At 54.3% G+C, this 12,692-nt stretch overlaps 4 protein-coding genes across 4 annotated transcripts; 1 reads left to right on the top strand and 3 right to left on the bottom strand.

Annotated features, from left to right (window-relative positions):
- Window positions 1-4,699: 4,699 nt before the first annotated feature.
- Window positions 4,700-6,695, top strand: BO80DRAFT_133567 (putative pyridine nucleotide-disulfide oxidoreductase). Its single transcript, XM_025713609.1, has one exon. The coding sequence runs from the start codon at window positions 4,925-4,927 to the stop codon at window positions 6,584-6,586; it is 1,662 nt and encodes a 553-aa protein (XP_025579627.1). The 5' UTR covers window positions 4,700-4,924; the 3' UTR covers window positions 6,587-6,695.
- On the bottom strand, window positions 6,649-8,583 carry BO80DRAFT_421358 (putative general amidase). The gene is made up of 3 exons (XM_025718584.1): window positions 8,279-8,583; window positions 6,929-8,216; window positions 6,649-6,880 (listed from the first exon to the last, which is right to left on the bottom strand). Exons 1-3 carry the CDS (start codon window positions 8,570-8,572, stop codon window positions 6,717-6,719), a joined length of 1,746 nt encoding a protein of 581 aa, XP_025579626.1. The 5' UTR covers window positions 8,573-8,583; the 3' UTR covers window positions 6,649-6,716.
- Window positions 8,584-9,377: 794 nt separating this feature from the next.
- On the bottom strand, window positions 9,378-10,292 carry BO80DRAFT_133559 (uncharacterized protein). The gene has a single exon (XM_025713608.1). It carries the CDS (start codon window positions 10,146-10,148, stop codon window positions 9,507-9,509), a length of 642 nt encoding a protein of 213 aa, XP_025579625.1. The 5' UTR covers window positions 10,149-10,292; the 3' UTR covers window positions 9,378-9,506.
- Window positions 10,293-11,299: 1,007 nt separating this feature from the next.
- On the bottom strand, window positions 11,300-12,646 carry BO80DRAFT_461181 (oxidoreductase, short-chain dehydrogenase/reductase family). Its single transcript, XM_025722434.1, has 2 exons — window positions 12,456-12,646; window positions 11,300-12,391 (listed from the first exon to the last, which is right to left on the bottom strand). Exons 1-2 carry the CDS (start codon window positions 12,569-12,571, stop codon window positions 11,662-11,664), a joined length of 846 nt encoding a protein of 281 aa, XP_025579624.1. The 5' UTR covers window positions 12,572-12,646; the 3' UTR covers window positions 11,300-11,661.
- Between the last annotated feature and the right edge of the window lie 46 nt (window positions 12,647-12,692).

Below are 12,692 nucleotides of genomic sequence, written 5' to 3'. Positions count from 1 at the left end.
GAGTTTCGTTAGTGCATCTATAGATATTGTTTGGCTTCAGTTGATAGTCGACCCCGTGGGCTGGTAGGTGAAATAACCCGCATCAACATATGCTGTGCTCCAGGTGATAGAAAGCCTCCCCAAGGATCTTTTCCTTGACTTTCTTACCTCTATGAGTGATTTCGACCCTGGATTTAACTTGGTGAAAGTAAGCAATCGACTCGAAACTCACCGAACCCTGCACTAATGGCAAGCGCCTACCTTTCTGATCCAGGTCCAAGTATGAAAGTTTGATGCTGGTACTAGCGTCATCTTAGCGCTGACTGTGAACGATACTCGAGCCCCTTCTAGTCAACCAGACTGATAGACGAAGCGCCGACAACTGTATGTTACCGCCGTGCCATGCACGAAGCATTGCTTGTCTTAACATCCCGGTTCCCAGCCTCACGGGTGGAGCATAACCTGGGAGCAATGAAAACAGCCAGTGAGAAGCGCCGAACCCGGTGACAGCCCGCGGTGGAGCCGGCCAGGCTTAGGCTTCTCCAGACGGCGCTTAAAATTGGCTGGCGTACTTGATCGGCCTCGTATTCCGTCTGACACCCCGTCAACGATTTGTACCACTAACTAGCGGCTGGCCATTTCGGGCCCCAGCAAAATTCTTGCCTTTTCCATCCCACTCATCTCAAACCCAAGCTTCGGGGGTTAGGAAATGTAGATAGCAGGAAGCCTTCAGGCCCTGTCGTTCTATCAATGTCCAGGTCACGATCGAGTATCGCGAGCGACGGGCACGACCGCCTGGAGCCGCGGCTGCTGCGGGCAGCAGAAAGCGACCATGTTGAGGCTCTGCAGCAGGTGATCGAACTGGCGCGCGAGAATGGCCAATTCAGCGAGAATTTCCTGCGCGTCGGCCTCATGCGCAGCTGTGAGCGGGGATCGATCGCTGCGACTCAATTTCTCCTGGCTCTAGGGGCAAAGACCGATGTTGCGAATAATCGTCCCTCACCGCTACTACGCGCCGTGGAGCGCAACCACGTTCGCATCGCGCAACTCCTGCTGGATTATGGGGCTTCGCCAGAGATCGCGGATAAGAAAGGTCGGACGGCGTTGATGACGGCAGCATGGAAGAATCACTGGCATGTGCTCCAGCTGCTCATTGCGCGTGGTGCGGATGTCAATGCGAAGGACCAGAAGAAGAGGAATGTGTTGCACAATCTGGCGGCGGATAAGCAGTGTGACTGGGGCGAGGATGTTATCGAGCTTTTGCTCCGCACCAGCTGCAAGCTTGACGGTGTGTCTGGCCAGGATGAATTGGGTCGTACCCCTTTGCATTGGGCCTGTGCGACGGGGAAATTACGCTTCGCCGAGCTGCTTCTGGCTCGACCGCAGGGACCCATCGTGGATGTGAACGCAGTCGACATCAGGAATAAGACATCGCTCCATATGGCTGTGGCCCATGGCCGCGATGATATCGTTCAGCTCTTGCTCCGACATAAGGCAGATGTCAACTCAAGGAGTGACGGAGGCTGGACGCCGCTCCACAACGCGTGTGACAAGGGAGCTGAGTTGATCGTGCGGATCCTCTTGCGGGCTGGGGCCCAGGTCAACAGCCAGCTGTTGAACGGAGTGACGCCGCTGCATCTGGCTGCGCAGGCGGGCCATAAGGAGGTGGTCGAATGCTTGATGGAGCAGAAAGACCTGAAACGGAGGATCCGCGACAATTTCGGCAGCACGCCGTTCCTGCGAGCGGCCCAATTCAAGCGCAAGGACATTGTCTCTCTTCTCGCTCCATTTAACAACGTGGATGCACTCACGCCGGAAGCAAAGGGTGCGTGCGAAGGGTTCGAGGCTACCGTGGTGGACTTTGGAAACTTCCACAACGAGAACCGGGTGAAGAAGACATCCGTCTACAACCTTCTGTATGGTCGCGATTCCGAAAACCCGCGAAAGCAAGCCTTCAACACCTTGCCAGCCGATAGTCGGGCGACCGATTTTCGCTGGATTCATCTGCCTGCAAATAACCTGACCTGGGTCGAAGCCTTGCTCACCAAATCGTTTATCGAGGAGGGGGCCCACGATGTGGAGAGCTTCAAAGGGCTCGAGAGATCATTTAGGTACCAGCATCGCGGGCAAAGGACTCATTCGCACTTTATGCGACCGTTGTGCCAGAGCACACCTCGTGCAGCACGGATCCATGAGGATAGTTCGGAGGAAAAGGAGATGGTATCCCCCCAGATCCTTCTTAACGGGCAATCTCTGGAAACCCCAAAGTCTCCAGGAGATGGAAGCAGCCAAAGGGGGCGGAAACAGAAATCACAGGGCAGCAAAGGCGATCGGCCAGATACTCATTCGCATGATGATAGCATGAATGGCCCTCATGGGAAGAAGGCAAAGAGCACCACCAGGCGTGGAAAGATTGGGGCATTGGCGAAGCCTGAGTCCAGGAACCACTCACTTCCCGCTCAGGACAAGCATCGACCATTGCTCTCCCTGGGCAAAGATCAGGCGAACACGACCTGCAACGTGTGCATGTTCATGCCTTACTTGCATTTCGAAACTGACGAACGGCGGAAGCAGATGCAGGAAGCCATTAAACGGGCCGAGACGCGCAATCTGGGCCGTCCAGGCCTCACCCGAACAGCCACAAGAGACGAGCTTCTTATTAGCGCGCACCTCGCGTCGTCGATGTCTTCGCTGCATATCCGACGAACCTTGGATCAGTTTTTCTACCCCAACATTGATACGCAGACTCGAGACCAGGACCAGGTCGTCTTTCGCTACCAGACCCAGGGACAAGGTCGTGAACGTTTCTGGGCTGAGCCCAAGATCTTCATGGTCGATCAGCTCTGGATGTGGATCATTGGGACGAATCTGATCGTCACCGGGTTTCCTCAACGGTGGGACCAACCGAAAAACGACCCTCTTAATGTCCTAGATGGCATCATTGAAGATATCAATTCCAAGACCAGAGAGCCGGTGCGGTCCGTCTACGACCTGGCCATCATCATTACCGCCCGCTGCTCCGGTGTCTTCGACCGCCACCGCATGGGTGATGAGGAGTACCAGTTTTTGGACATGTTTGAGGCCTCTATCGGTGTGGCTACAGACCGTGAGACCGTGCTCTTCAACCGCTTCAACCGGGCATCCGCGCAGGCATCAGACTGGCTCAAGAACCGCCGCAAGCTTAGCCGCTTTGCCAAGAATCCGCCCACTAAGGATAATACAATAGAGAGTAGCATTGAGCGGATTCTAAAGGAGGATGAGGAAGAGGACGAGCAGCCCCTCTTCGTGGACAACCTGCTCGATATTGGCCAAGAAACCGAACTCCTTTCCGAGGCGAAGGATATCCGCGACGAACTCAACATGATCCGGACCGTCTTGCAGCATCAGCAGAATGTCCTCCTAGATTTTCAGGAGGCCATCTGCGAGATTTACTACGGACAACAGCGCTCGCAGTACGAAGTCAAGAAGCGGTTCAAGGAGCAGCAGCGCACGATCGACATGCACCTCAAGGATATCGACCGGATGGATAAACAAGCGGAACGGATCTATTCTTCAATCACCGACCTGCTGGATCTCAAGCAGAAGCACGCCAATGCGTTTGAGGCGCGGTTCGCCCGCGATCAAGCTGCCGGGACGACGCGCCAGGGTAAGATCATGATGGTCTTTACCATCGTCACGATCGTCTTCCTTCCGCTGTCTTTCATCACGTCTGTCTTTGCGATCAATCTGGCCGAGTTTCAGGGGTCAGACGGGTCTGAGCTGCTGCATCTGCCGTACGTGGCCAAGTACACTTTTGGCATCGGCTTTGCCATCTCTATTCCATTGATCTTGGTTGCTTTGTCTGTCGATGACATTGGAGACGGATGTCAGGAGGGCATGCGGCGGATACGCCGGTGGATGACGCGGAAGAGGCCGGCAGACTCCCCTGGCGTGCAAGGGAGTCCGAGGCCGACGGCGTTCGAGATCGAAAAGATTCTCAGTACCAGGCGATCTCGGAAGAGCTTGGACACGGACTTTGCGGGCAGCCTGCTGCCTGTGTCGACGCGAGGGACGGTGGTGTCCCGACGAGATGATTTTTATTGATGATGACCAAAACGACTGATGATTATGACATGTAAGGTATACGATAGATAGATGTTGTCTGATCATGCCACACGGGTGGTTGACGTAATTGGATAGCAGTCTTGCTCCTATATTAATCCTATTAGTCTCCTGCTCCCTAGGATGAGGTTGGTGAGTTGAGGACCCCCTCTCCATCCCTCACATCAATCACATGACGATGCCTCTCCTTCCTCTCTCTCTCTCTCTCTCTCTCTCACTTCACAGCTCCCCTCTCCCCTCTCCCCTCTCTCCATCATCCACCACCAACTCCCATCCCTTTCCATCCCACATGCACGCACACATGTCTCATCCATCTCAATCCGATTGCCTGGCATGTGCCTTATCGATCCCGATAGTCTCCCTCGGGGACACGACATATACGGCTACCGGATAACCCCGGAGCAAATGAGTTCACCAGCCAGAGATCCGGGCTGAGACAAAGCCAGGAAACCACAATGACTTGGGGTGGCTGCCTCAGCGAACAAACGCTATCCTTCCGATCAGGTGTCTTTCATGTGCTGGTCGGGCAGAACCGGACACTTCAACACCATGCTGCGCATGTGGATCTTGGTTCATGATTCTACGGTATGTGACGGGTGAGAGGAGGTCAATAGAATGAAGATCTCCCGAGGAATGAATCTTCACTTTTATATCGGGGAACCTTATCTCTCAGACTTCCCGTTCCGGAGCCATCCATCGTCGCCGAGAAATGATATCATCATGTGCTCAGCACCAGCCCTGAGTCCGAGACTTTCGCATCGCATATCTACTCCGTACGCCTTCGCTCTCTAGCTCAGATCCAGCTGCAGACTGATCCCCGCTGATTTACCTCATCAATGGCACAATGAGACTCATTCCAGCTCACACCATTGCTCACAAGCGCCCATCATCCTGCCTCCTCGTTTCAATCACGAAGTTCATCACCACCAGCAGATCTCTCGCAACCCAAATCAGCCACTCAACTGCCTTCCGCGAAGACCATGAGAAAGAACGCGTCGTGATCCTCGGCTCCGGTTGGGGTGGCTACAACCTATCCCGCCAACTCTCCCCAGACAAATACAATTCGATCATCATCTCCCCGCGCTCATACTTCGTGTTCACTCCTCTCCTCACCGACGCCGCCGGTGGCTCCCTCGACTTCTCTCACATTGTCGAACCCATCCGCGACCGCTCCTCAAAAGTCGACTTCATCCAAGCCGCGGCGCGGTCCGTTAACTTCACCGAGAAAACCATCACCTGCGAAGCCACAGTCGTGAAAAGCGGCGTGACCGAGACGCCTCGATCCAGCGAAGAGGAAGAATTCCAGTCCCACTCCACCCAGTCCAGCACTCCCCAACGCCCCTGGGAAACCGGCCAATCCTTCACCATTCCCTATAGCAAGCTCATCATCGCCGTCGGCACGGTCTCCAAAACCTTCAACACGCCCGGCGTTCGCGAGAATGCGCTCTTCTTCAAAGACGTGGGCGACGCGCGCAAAGTCCGCCGTCGAGTGAGAGAATGCTTCGAACTCGCCGTCTTACCCACTACCTCCCCTGAACTCCGAAGCCACCTCCTCCACTTCGCCATCGTTGGTGCCGGCCCAACAGGAACCGAACTCGCTGCTTCCTTACGAGACTTCATCACCAAGGACCTCATCGCCCTCTACCCAGCCCTAAAAGGCATCCCCCGAATCAGTCTCTACGACATCGCCCCCAAAGTCCTCTCTATGTTCGACGAAAAACTCTCCAAATACGCAATGGACACCATGCGTAAAGAAGGCATCGAAATCAAAACCTCCCACCACGTCCAGAGCCTCCGATGGGGAGAACCGGGCGCCAGTCCGCCCTACGAAATGGACCCTAAACGCTGCCTCACCCTCTCCACAAAGGAAGAAGGCGAAGTCGGCGTTGGAATGTGCGTCTGGGCCACCGGAAACGCCATGAACAAATTCATCCGAGACTCCCTTACAACCATTGATACCTTCCCTACGAATTCCGCGCTCATTAACAACTCCTCCGGAGACCAAACCCCGCCCTCCAATGCCACCTGGCACGTCAAAAAGCACCCTAAAACCGGTGCCCTTCTCGTCGACGGACACCTTCGCGTTCAACTCCAAACTGATTCCGATTCCCCCACCACCGCAACCCTCCACGACGTCTTCGCCATCGGCGACAACGCAATGCCCGAAACCGGGGCCCCACCAGCAACCGCACAGGCTACATTCCAAGAAGCGAAATGGCTCGCGGCGAGACTGAACAGTTATGATATCAACACCGCACCACCATTCTCGTTCCGAAATCTAGGTACACTTGCGTATCTCGGGGATGCGAAGGCGTTACTGCAGATTCCGCATCAGGAGGGCGGGAAGGGAGCGGGGTATCTTCCTGAGGGATTGACGGGTAGGATGGCGTGGGTGGTGTGGAATTCGGCGTATTTGACTATGAGTATTAGTTGGAGGAATAAGTTGAGGGTTGGGTTTAGGTGGTTGCTGAATCGGATTTTTGGGAGGGATGTTTCGAGGTATTAATCAAATTTGTGGATTACTTATGGGATAACCTTGGTGGGCTTGTGGAGTTGTAGTATATAGATTATTCCGTGAAGATACAAATCTATAGTCATGTATGTACATAAGAGATCCCTGGGGAGAAGAAGGGGGGCTATAGCTTGGCCGTTTCTGTTCCCTTAGTGGACTCGGATCGAATCGCCTGGTCGATGATCTGCATCGCCCGGTAGAGGTCATAATCATGCTGCTTGGGCGTGATGACCTGCACGCTCAGCGGCGAATCCAGATACACCCGTCGGTCGACGGTGGTCTCGGTCCCTATTGTTCAAGTCAGCTCGATATCTCAGCCGGTGTGAGTACACATACACAGCTTCCGATTCGCCTCATCCCAGCGCCCTCCCACAGGGATGGTCATCTCCCGCCCCAGCTCGAGATCATCCTCCCGGAACGTCCGCACGGGCACCACCCCCGCCGGATAATCCAACAGCACCCACGACGAGGTATACCCGATGGCATTGTAGCGGTCCATTTCAGGGACCGGATGTGGTGCCACGGGATGGATGATCGCATCGATCCGTCGCGTCTCATCGGCTGCATTTAGCGTCCACATGCGCATCATCGCCCTCTCCAGCTGCGCCCGCTGCATTTGCAGCTGGCCCAGCTCGGACACCGTGATCTCCTTTCTCCGTCCGATCCGGCCCTTCAACCAGGGTGTAAGCGGCTCGCCCGTTTTCTCAAGCAAATCCATCATGAGCCCGCCGCCGTCAATCCCCATCAATTTGTTCGCAAGACCCTGGCATTTGCTCAGGGCTGGAGGAACGGGAACCTCCACGACTTCTACGCCCGGCGTGCGGCGCAGGATTCGCGCGACTTCGTCCAATACCTTCGCGATGGGGGGAAGAGGTTCCACGATTCCATCTGAGCGGAGGACCCCGACTCTCAATTTCGGTTTCGAGGGGTTTGATAAGGGTGATGTTGGTCCCCAAGTCCCTGGGATACAATCTTCCCCGAACAGCTCCGCTCGGGGAACGATCTCCCCCATCACGAATCCTATATCCTCCACTGACCGCGCCAATGGCCCGGCCACGGGTTGTAGCCCGATCCGTCCTTTGGCGGGGATATGTCCCGCGTCCTGCTGTCCGCCGTACGGCAGACGACCTTGACTGGGCTTGAAGCCATACAAGCCCGTACACATTGGGGGAATGCGCACGCTGCCACCGATATCGGTGCCGAAGCCGATCATAGAGCCGCAGAGGGCCAGGAGGGCGGCTTCGCCGCCGGTGCTGCCGCCGACGGTGAGACGGCGGTTGAGGGGGTTGAGGGTGCGGCCGACGAGGTGGTTGCAGGTGTCGAGAGTGCCGACTGTTTGGGGGACGTTGGTTTTGGTGATGATGATGGCGCCGAGGGATTGGAGGAGGGTCACGAGGGCGGCATCGCGCGTGGCCGGGTGGAAGGCCAGGGCGGTGAGGCCATTGGTGGCGTCGACGTTGGTGATGTGGAAGGTGTCTTTGATGGAGATGGGGAGGCCGTGGAGGGGACCGATGGGGCGGGAGGTGGATTGGAGGTGGGTGTCGAGGGTGCGGGCGCGGTCGAGCGCTTGTGTGAAGAGCGGTTCGGTGAGACAACGGGTGAGTTGGTGGGCAATGGCGGCGCGCTGGATAAAAAGGATCGCAGTTAGTAATTTGGTTAACTAGAGGGGCGAACGAGGGGAGAGACCTTGCAGAAAGCGCGAGTGACTTCCTCCGCGGTGAGACGTTGGGAGTGAATTTCAGCGAGGAGGGCGCGGATGTTGTAGTCTTCGGTGATGTGGAGTTCGGGGGGCGTGAGAAGGCCACAGGTTCGGGGGATGGCGGTGACATTGATGCTCTCGTAGGAGGAGGTCTGCGTGATGGAGTCAGCGCGGGAGAGCATCCCCGCAGGGATCTGCGAGGCGTCCAGACGCCATTCGGGGGGGATGAGCGAGTCCAGGTGCTGTTGTTTGCGGGCGGCGATGGATTGGTAGTCGGACATGGTGATTCTTGAATTCGAGATGGAGGGGAGGGGAGTAAAAGGAGAGTTGGGAGTTGGGGTTTATCAAGGGGAATGCGGAGAAGGGCTCCGGCCGCAACCGAGGTTACCGACTGACTCCCCCCGTGAGGGTTCTACTATGCAGATCAATAGAAGTCTCAGATAAAACATGCGCCTAGGTAAAGAGAATCACTTCAGATCTAGGAGCCTCTATAAGATACATGAAGCTGAATGGCACACAGGATATGTGGTTATGTGACAAGGTTATTATCAAATAGACTAAAAAGGACATATACCTTCTAGCTACTGGTATAGAAGGTATAACAAATATCTCACCAGTATATCCATACTGGTTTAAAGGCTTGAGTGTAGGCAATAGAATGGCTTGGGTATGTAACGAGATCTAGAAGATAGGAAACCTGCTACTGTCCTCGCTCGCTGTGATGCCATTCATCAGCGAATGCCCGTCTGGATCGAAGCTTCATCGCATGTATCGCCAACCATTATCAAGCCCTATCCTCATTTCCCGTGCTCTGAGTCTCAAGGTGATCTTGTCTCTGCCTCCAGATCTTCAACAGTTAGGGGATTCCGTTCATCTTTATTGATTGTGTCACCCCGACGTGCTACTTTTCTTGCAATACAGTCAATCTTTAAGCAAGGACGGATGTTTCATCATGAGTCTCGCTGAGAGTAAGAGTTACCTCTTTTCTTCTGCGTATCCATTCGTTCCACTCTCTTTTGTTGTCAACTGTCGTTCGCATCGTCGCCGAGTAACAATGCACCCCATGCACTGCCTGGTTCCTTCATCGGGGGACATGACGCATATCTTGTCAAGCCGAGCGCAATAACACAAGGAGTCGCGAGAGGCGAGCTGGTAGACTCGATTTTGCGAACAAGCCGCAGCCTCTCAGTATGGCGATCTTGTTTTCCCATGAAGTCATCGAGACGGTTGAGGAACCAGGGACAAGAAACCTGTGGGAGGGGGCATTGTTGCCCTTATCGGCAGTGATCCAATCGACGGGTGCCCAATTGTAGGTGGCGCTTCTTTCGCCTCTGAGAAAAACAGATCTGCTGCATCCATCACAGAATCCGCATATTGAATAGCCTTCCATGTATTCTTCCCATGTTTTCCGACCACCAGCCTGAGCTTCGCTGAGAAACCGTAGTAGTGGTCCACGCCGACCCGCTGTTGTTGGAGAATGGGCGCTTTGGTCCTTAAGTCTGTCAACAACCTGTACCCTTGGGCCAGCCATTTCGATGCCTGTGTTACTCCAACATCAAGACACCCAAGAAAACTTGGAGTATACGGTCTTCGCGTGTTGTGGTTGAGTTTCCAGGTGGAGTCGGTTTGTACACAGAATCTCTTCGATCTTGTCTGCCAAACACTCTCCAATCCATGGAATAGCCAGGGCCTGCGATTGGTGACAATCTTCTTCGGCTGTCTCCGATGAGCGCTGAGAGCCTTGTGATAGGCAAGCATACGCCAGTGGTCGTCGGTCCTAGTAGTCCGACATGGAACCGTGACTGAGTTGAGCTCAAGACTGAGCGAAAGCTGACACACTCGGAGGATGAGTGTCATCCACAAGAGCAACCATGGCCTTCGTAGAAGTATATATAGCACTTAATCTCTCACCATCCTCTGTATCGTACTGGATCCACCGGTAAGCCATAGCATGTCCAGATCGTTTCATTCCGTCCAACATTGTGTCCTCGCCATAGCCTCCACCAGTATACCTTGTATTTCCCCACGCGAGGCTGTGGATCTGCCCCCACCAGCGTGCAGGACCATGAAAGGAAGAAAAATACCACTATGTGTGGGTAATATATAGGATAAGGATCTGCATGCCCGCGGCGACTCTGATGGTCAATGTGCCGGACTCTCTTTTTGAATATGTTCCAGGCAATAGGCCGTAGGCAACAATGCGGTCGTTTGAGTCCAATTCAGAGGCCTGTCGAGGAGAAAATGATGCTGAATTGTAGTTCTCCAAACCATCTCCTAAGGCCGGCTCAGGAGAGAGTTCCTCTCATCTGCGTCTGCCGCCACCATGTTGGGCCCTGCGATTTGGTACCGTTGTCAACGCAATTCTGCGGCGAGAAATGAGACAGATGAGGACCAGCCCGTGGGCGAGTACCATGATAGATCTATAGCCGTATTATATTTGATTCCTCGCAATCACTTTATATAAGATGAACACTTGTCTTCTCTAGCGAGTACATAATTTATTAGCTAAGATCATAGATATACACGACTCGGGAAAGTCTTACCATGTGGACAAACTCAAGAGGCGACGAGCCTCAAGGCGTCCTCATTCTTTCCAGCTTCCGTACGTCCCGGAGTTCAAGAGCCATAGCAAGCTCATCAAGGCTTGCAAAGCCTTGACCTGCTCACGAAAACCTTGTAATGAATCGACCAGTCCGCTTAACCAGTAGACACTGTTCGAATGGTATATAATTGCTGCGGGATTTTGCATGTAACTTTTGCTGAGGGAGGCGTGCAGAAGCCGTAGACGGGTCCCGTGCATGGTGATCAGCCATCCATCATGGAACGCCATTCTCAATATCACAGTGTGTCTGTTTCGGGATGAACATTGCGACATTTAGGTCTTGAAGTCTGTGTCAACCATGAACTCGCAGATCCCGGGAAAGAGGAGGTCTGTTTGGTGATAGATGTATGGTTTGGATTGAGGGTGTATTGCAGGATGGGGAACACCTTGCTAGACTTCGTTGGACGGGTCTTAGTTATACTATATATAGGGGAGCATTCCTGAAGCTTTCCGTGCTTGATATAGTATTTATATATAGGGTAGCAGAAGAAGAGAGAAGACAGAGCGGATGCTGGATTCAAAGCGGGGGACATTGGGGGTACTTATAGCTGCAGGATGAGGACCCTGGGGGTGAGAACCAGCGACCAAGATGAGAGAGTCTCTTGCTGTGACTGTCACCGGGTGGTAAATTTCACGAGAGGCCAACCAGACGCACAGAAAACATCGTGGCCTACTGCCAGCGGCCAAGCTGGAACGGTTTGTGTGACCCTGAGTGCCAGATATGGACGTTCAATCCCAACCAGAGTCCACGCTGTGCCCAATTACCAATTACAGTCGCCCTGTCAGATGAGCCCCTCCGTCGATGGGAATCACGGCTCCGTTCAAATGACTGCCCGCCCGGCTGGCCAGAAACACCACCAAGCCCGCTAGATCCTCCTGCCGCCCCAGCCTTCGATTGGGCGACTTGCCTTCCAGGTGCTTCAAGCCTCCCTGGATCTCGATCAACCCATTTGCAAGCTTCGATGGAAACATCCCTGGTGCGATTGCGTTGCACAGGATATGCCTTGGGCCCAGCTCCACCGCCAAGTTTCGGACCAGATGCATCACAGCTGCCTTGGAGGCAGAGTAACTGAAGGTAGCATTGGCACCTAAACTGCCCAGCGTGATACCTGCGACCGAACCTGTCACGATGACTCGTGCAGGGTCATCACGTGTAGCCCGTGCAGTCAGCAGGGGCGTGAATTTCTGGATGGTATAGAATACGCTCTTCACGTTCAGGTCCATGACCTTGCTGAATTTGTCGGCGGGGTAGGATTCGTATTTCTCGCCCCAGGTGGCCCCAGCATTGGCGAATAGTATATCGAGATGTGAGGTTGTCTTGGAGACCTCGGCAACAAGACGGTCCAGCTCATCGAGGTTTGAATTGTCGGCCGGGATGGCGATGGCGGTTGCGTGGGGAGATTTGTTGGGGAGGGCGTTGAGGGCTGCAACAGCTTCGTCGCAGGCGGACGACTTGCGAGAAGTAATGTAGACTTTGGAGCAGCCTGATTGGAGAAGCCTAAAATTATGAGGAGTGTCAATGTTTCGTATCCTGGTTGACTGGGGCGAGGATTCTGTCCTACCCACTGGCGGCGTGTAGTCCGAGACCGCGGGAGCCACCGGTGACGAGGGCGACCTTACCCTCCAGGGAGAAGATGGAGGGGAAGTTGTCCAGCTGGACTTGTTCGGAGACAGACATGATGGATATATGACGGAAATGAGAGCATGGCAGGAGTGCGGAGATCAATCTCTATCTATTGTAACTGGTAACTACGTTTGCTGCAGTCCATGGATGGACCGAGGCTGAATGCTACCCCGCA

The sequence above is a fragment of the Aspergillus ibericus genome, assembly GCF_003184845.1.
Source record: "Aspergillus ibericus CBS 121593 unplaced genomic scaffold BO80scaffold_3, whole genome shotgun sequence".
In the NCBI taxonomy this organism is placed as follows: domain Eukaryota; kingdom Fungi; phylum Ascomycota; class Eurotiomycetes; order Eurotiales; family Aspergillaceae; genus Aspergillus; species Aspergillus ibericus.
Note: the sequence above shows the minus strand (reverse complement) of the source record. Positions and strands in the feature narration are given on the sequence as shown.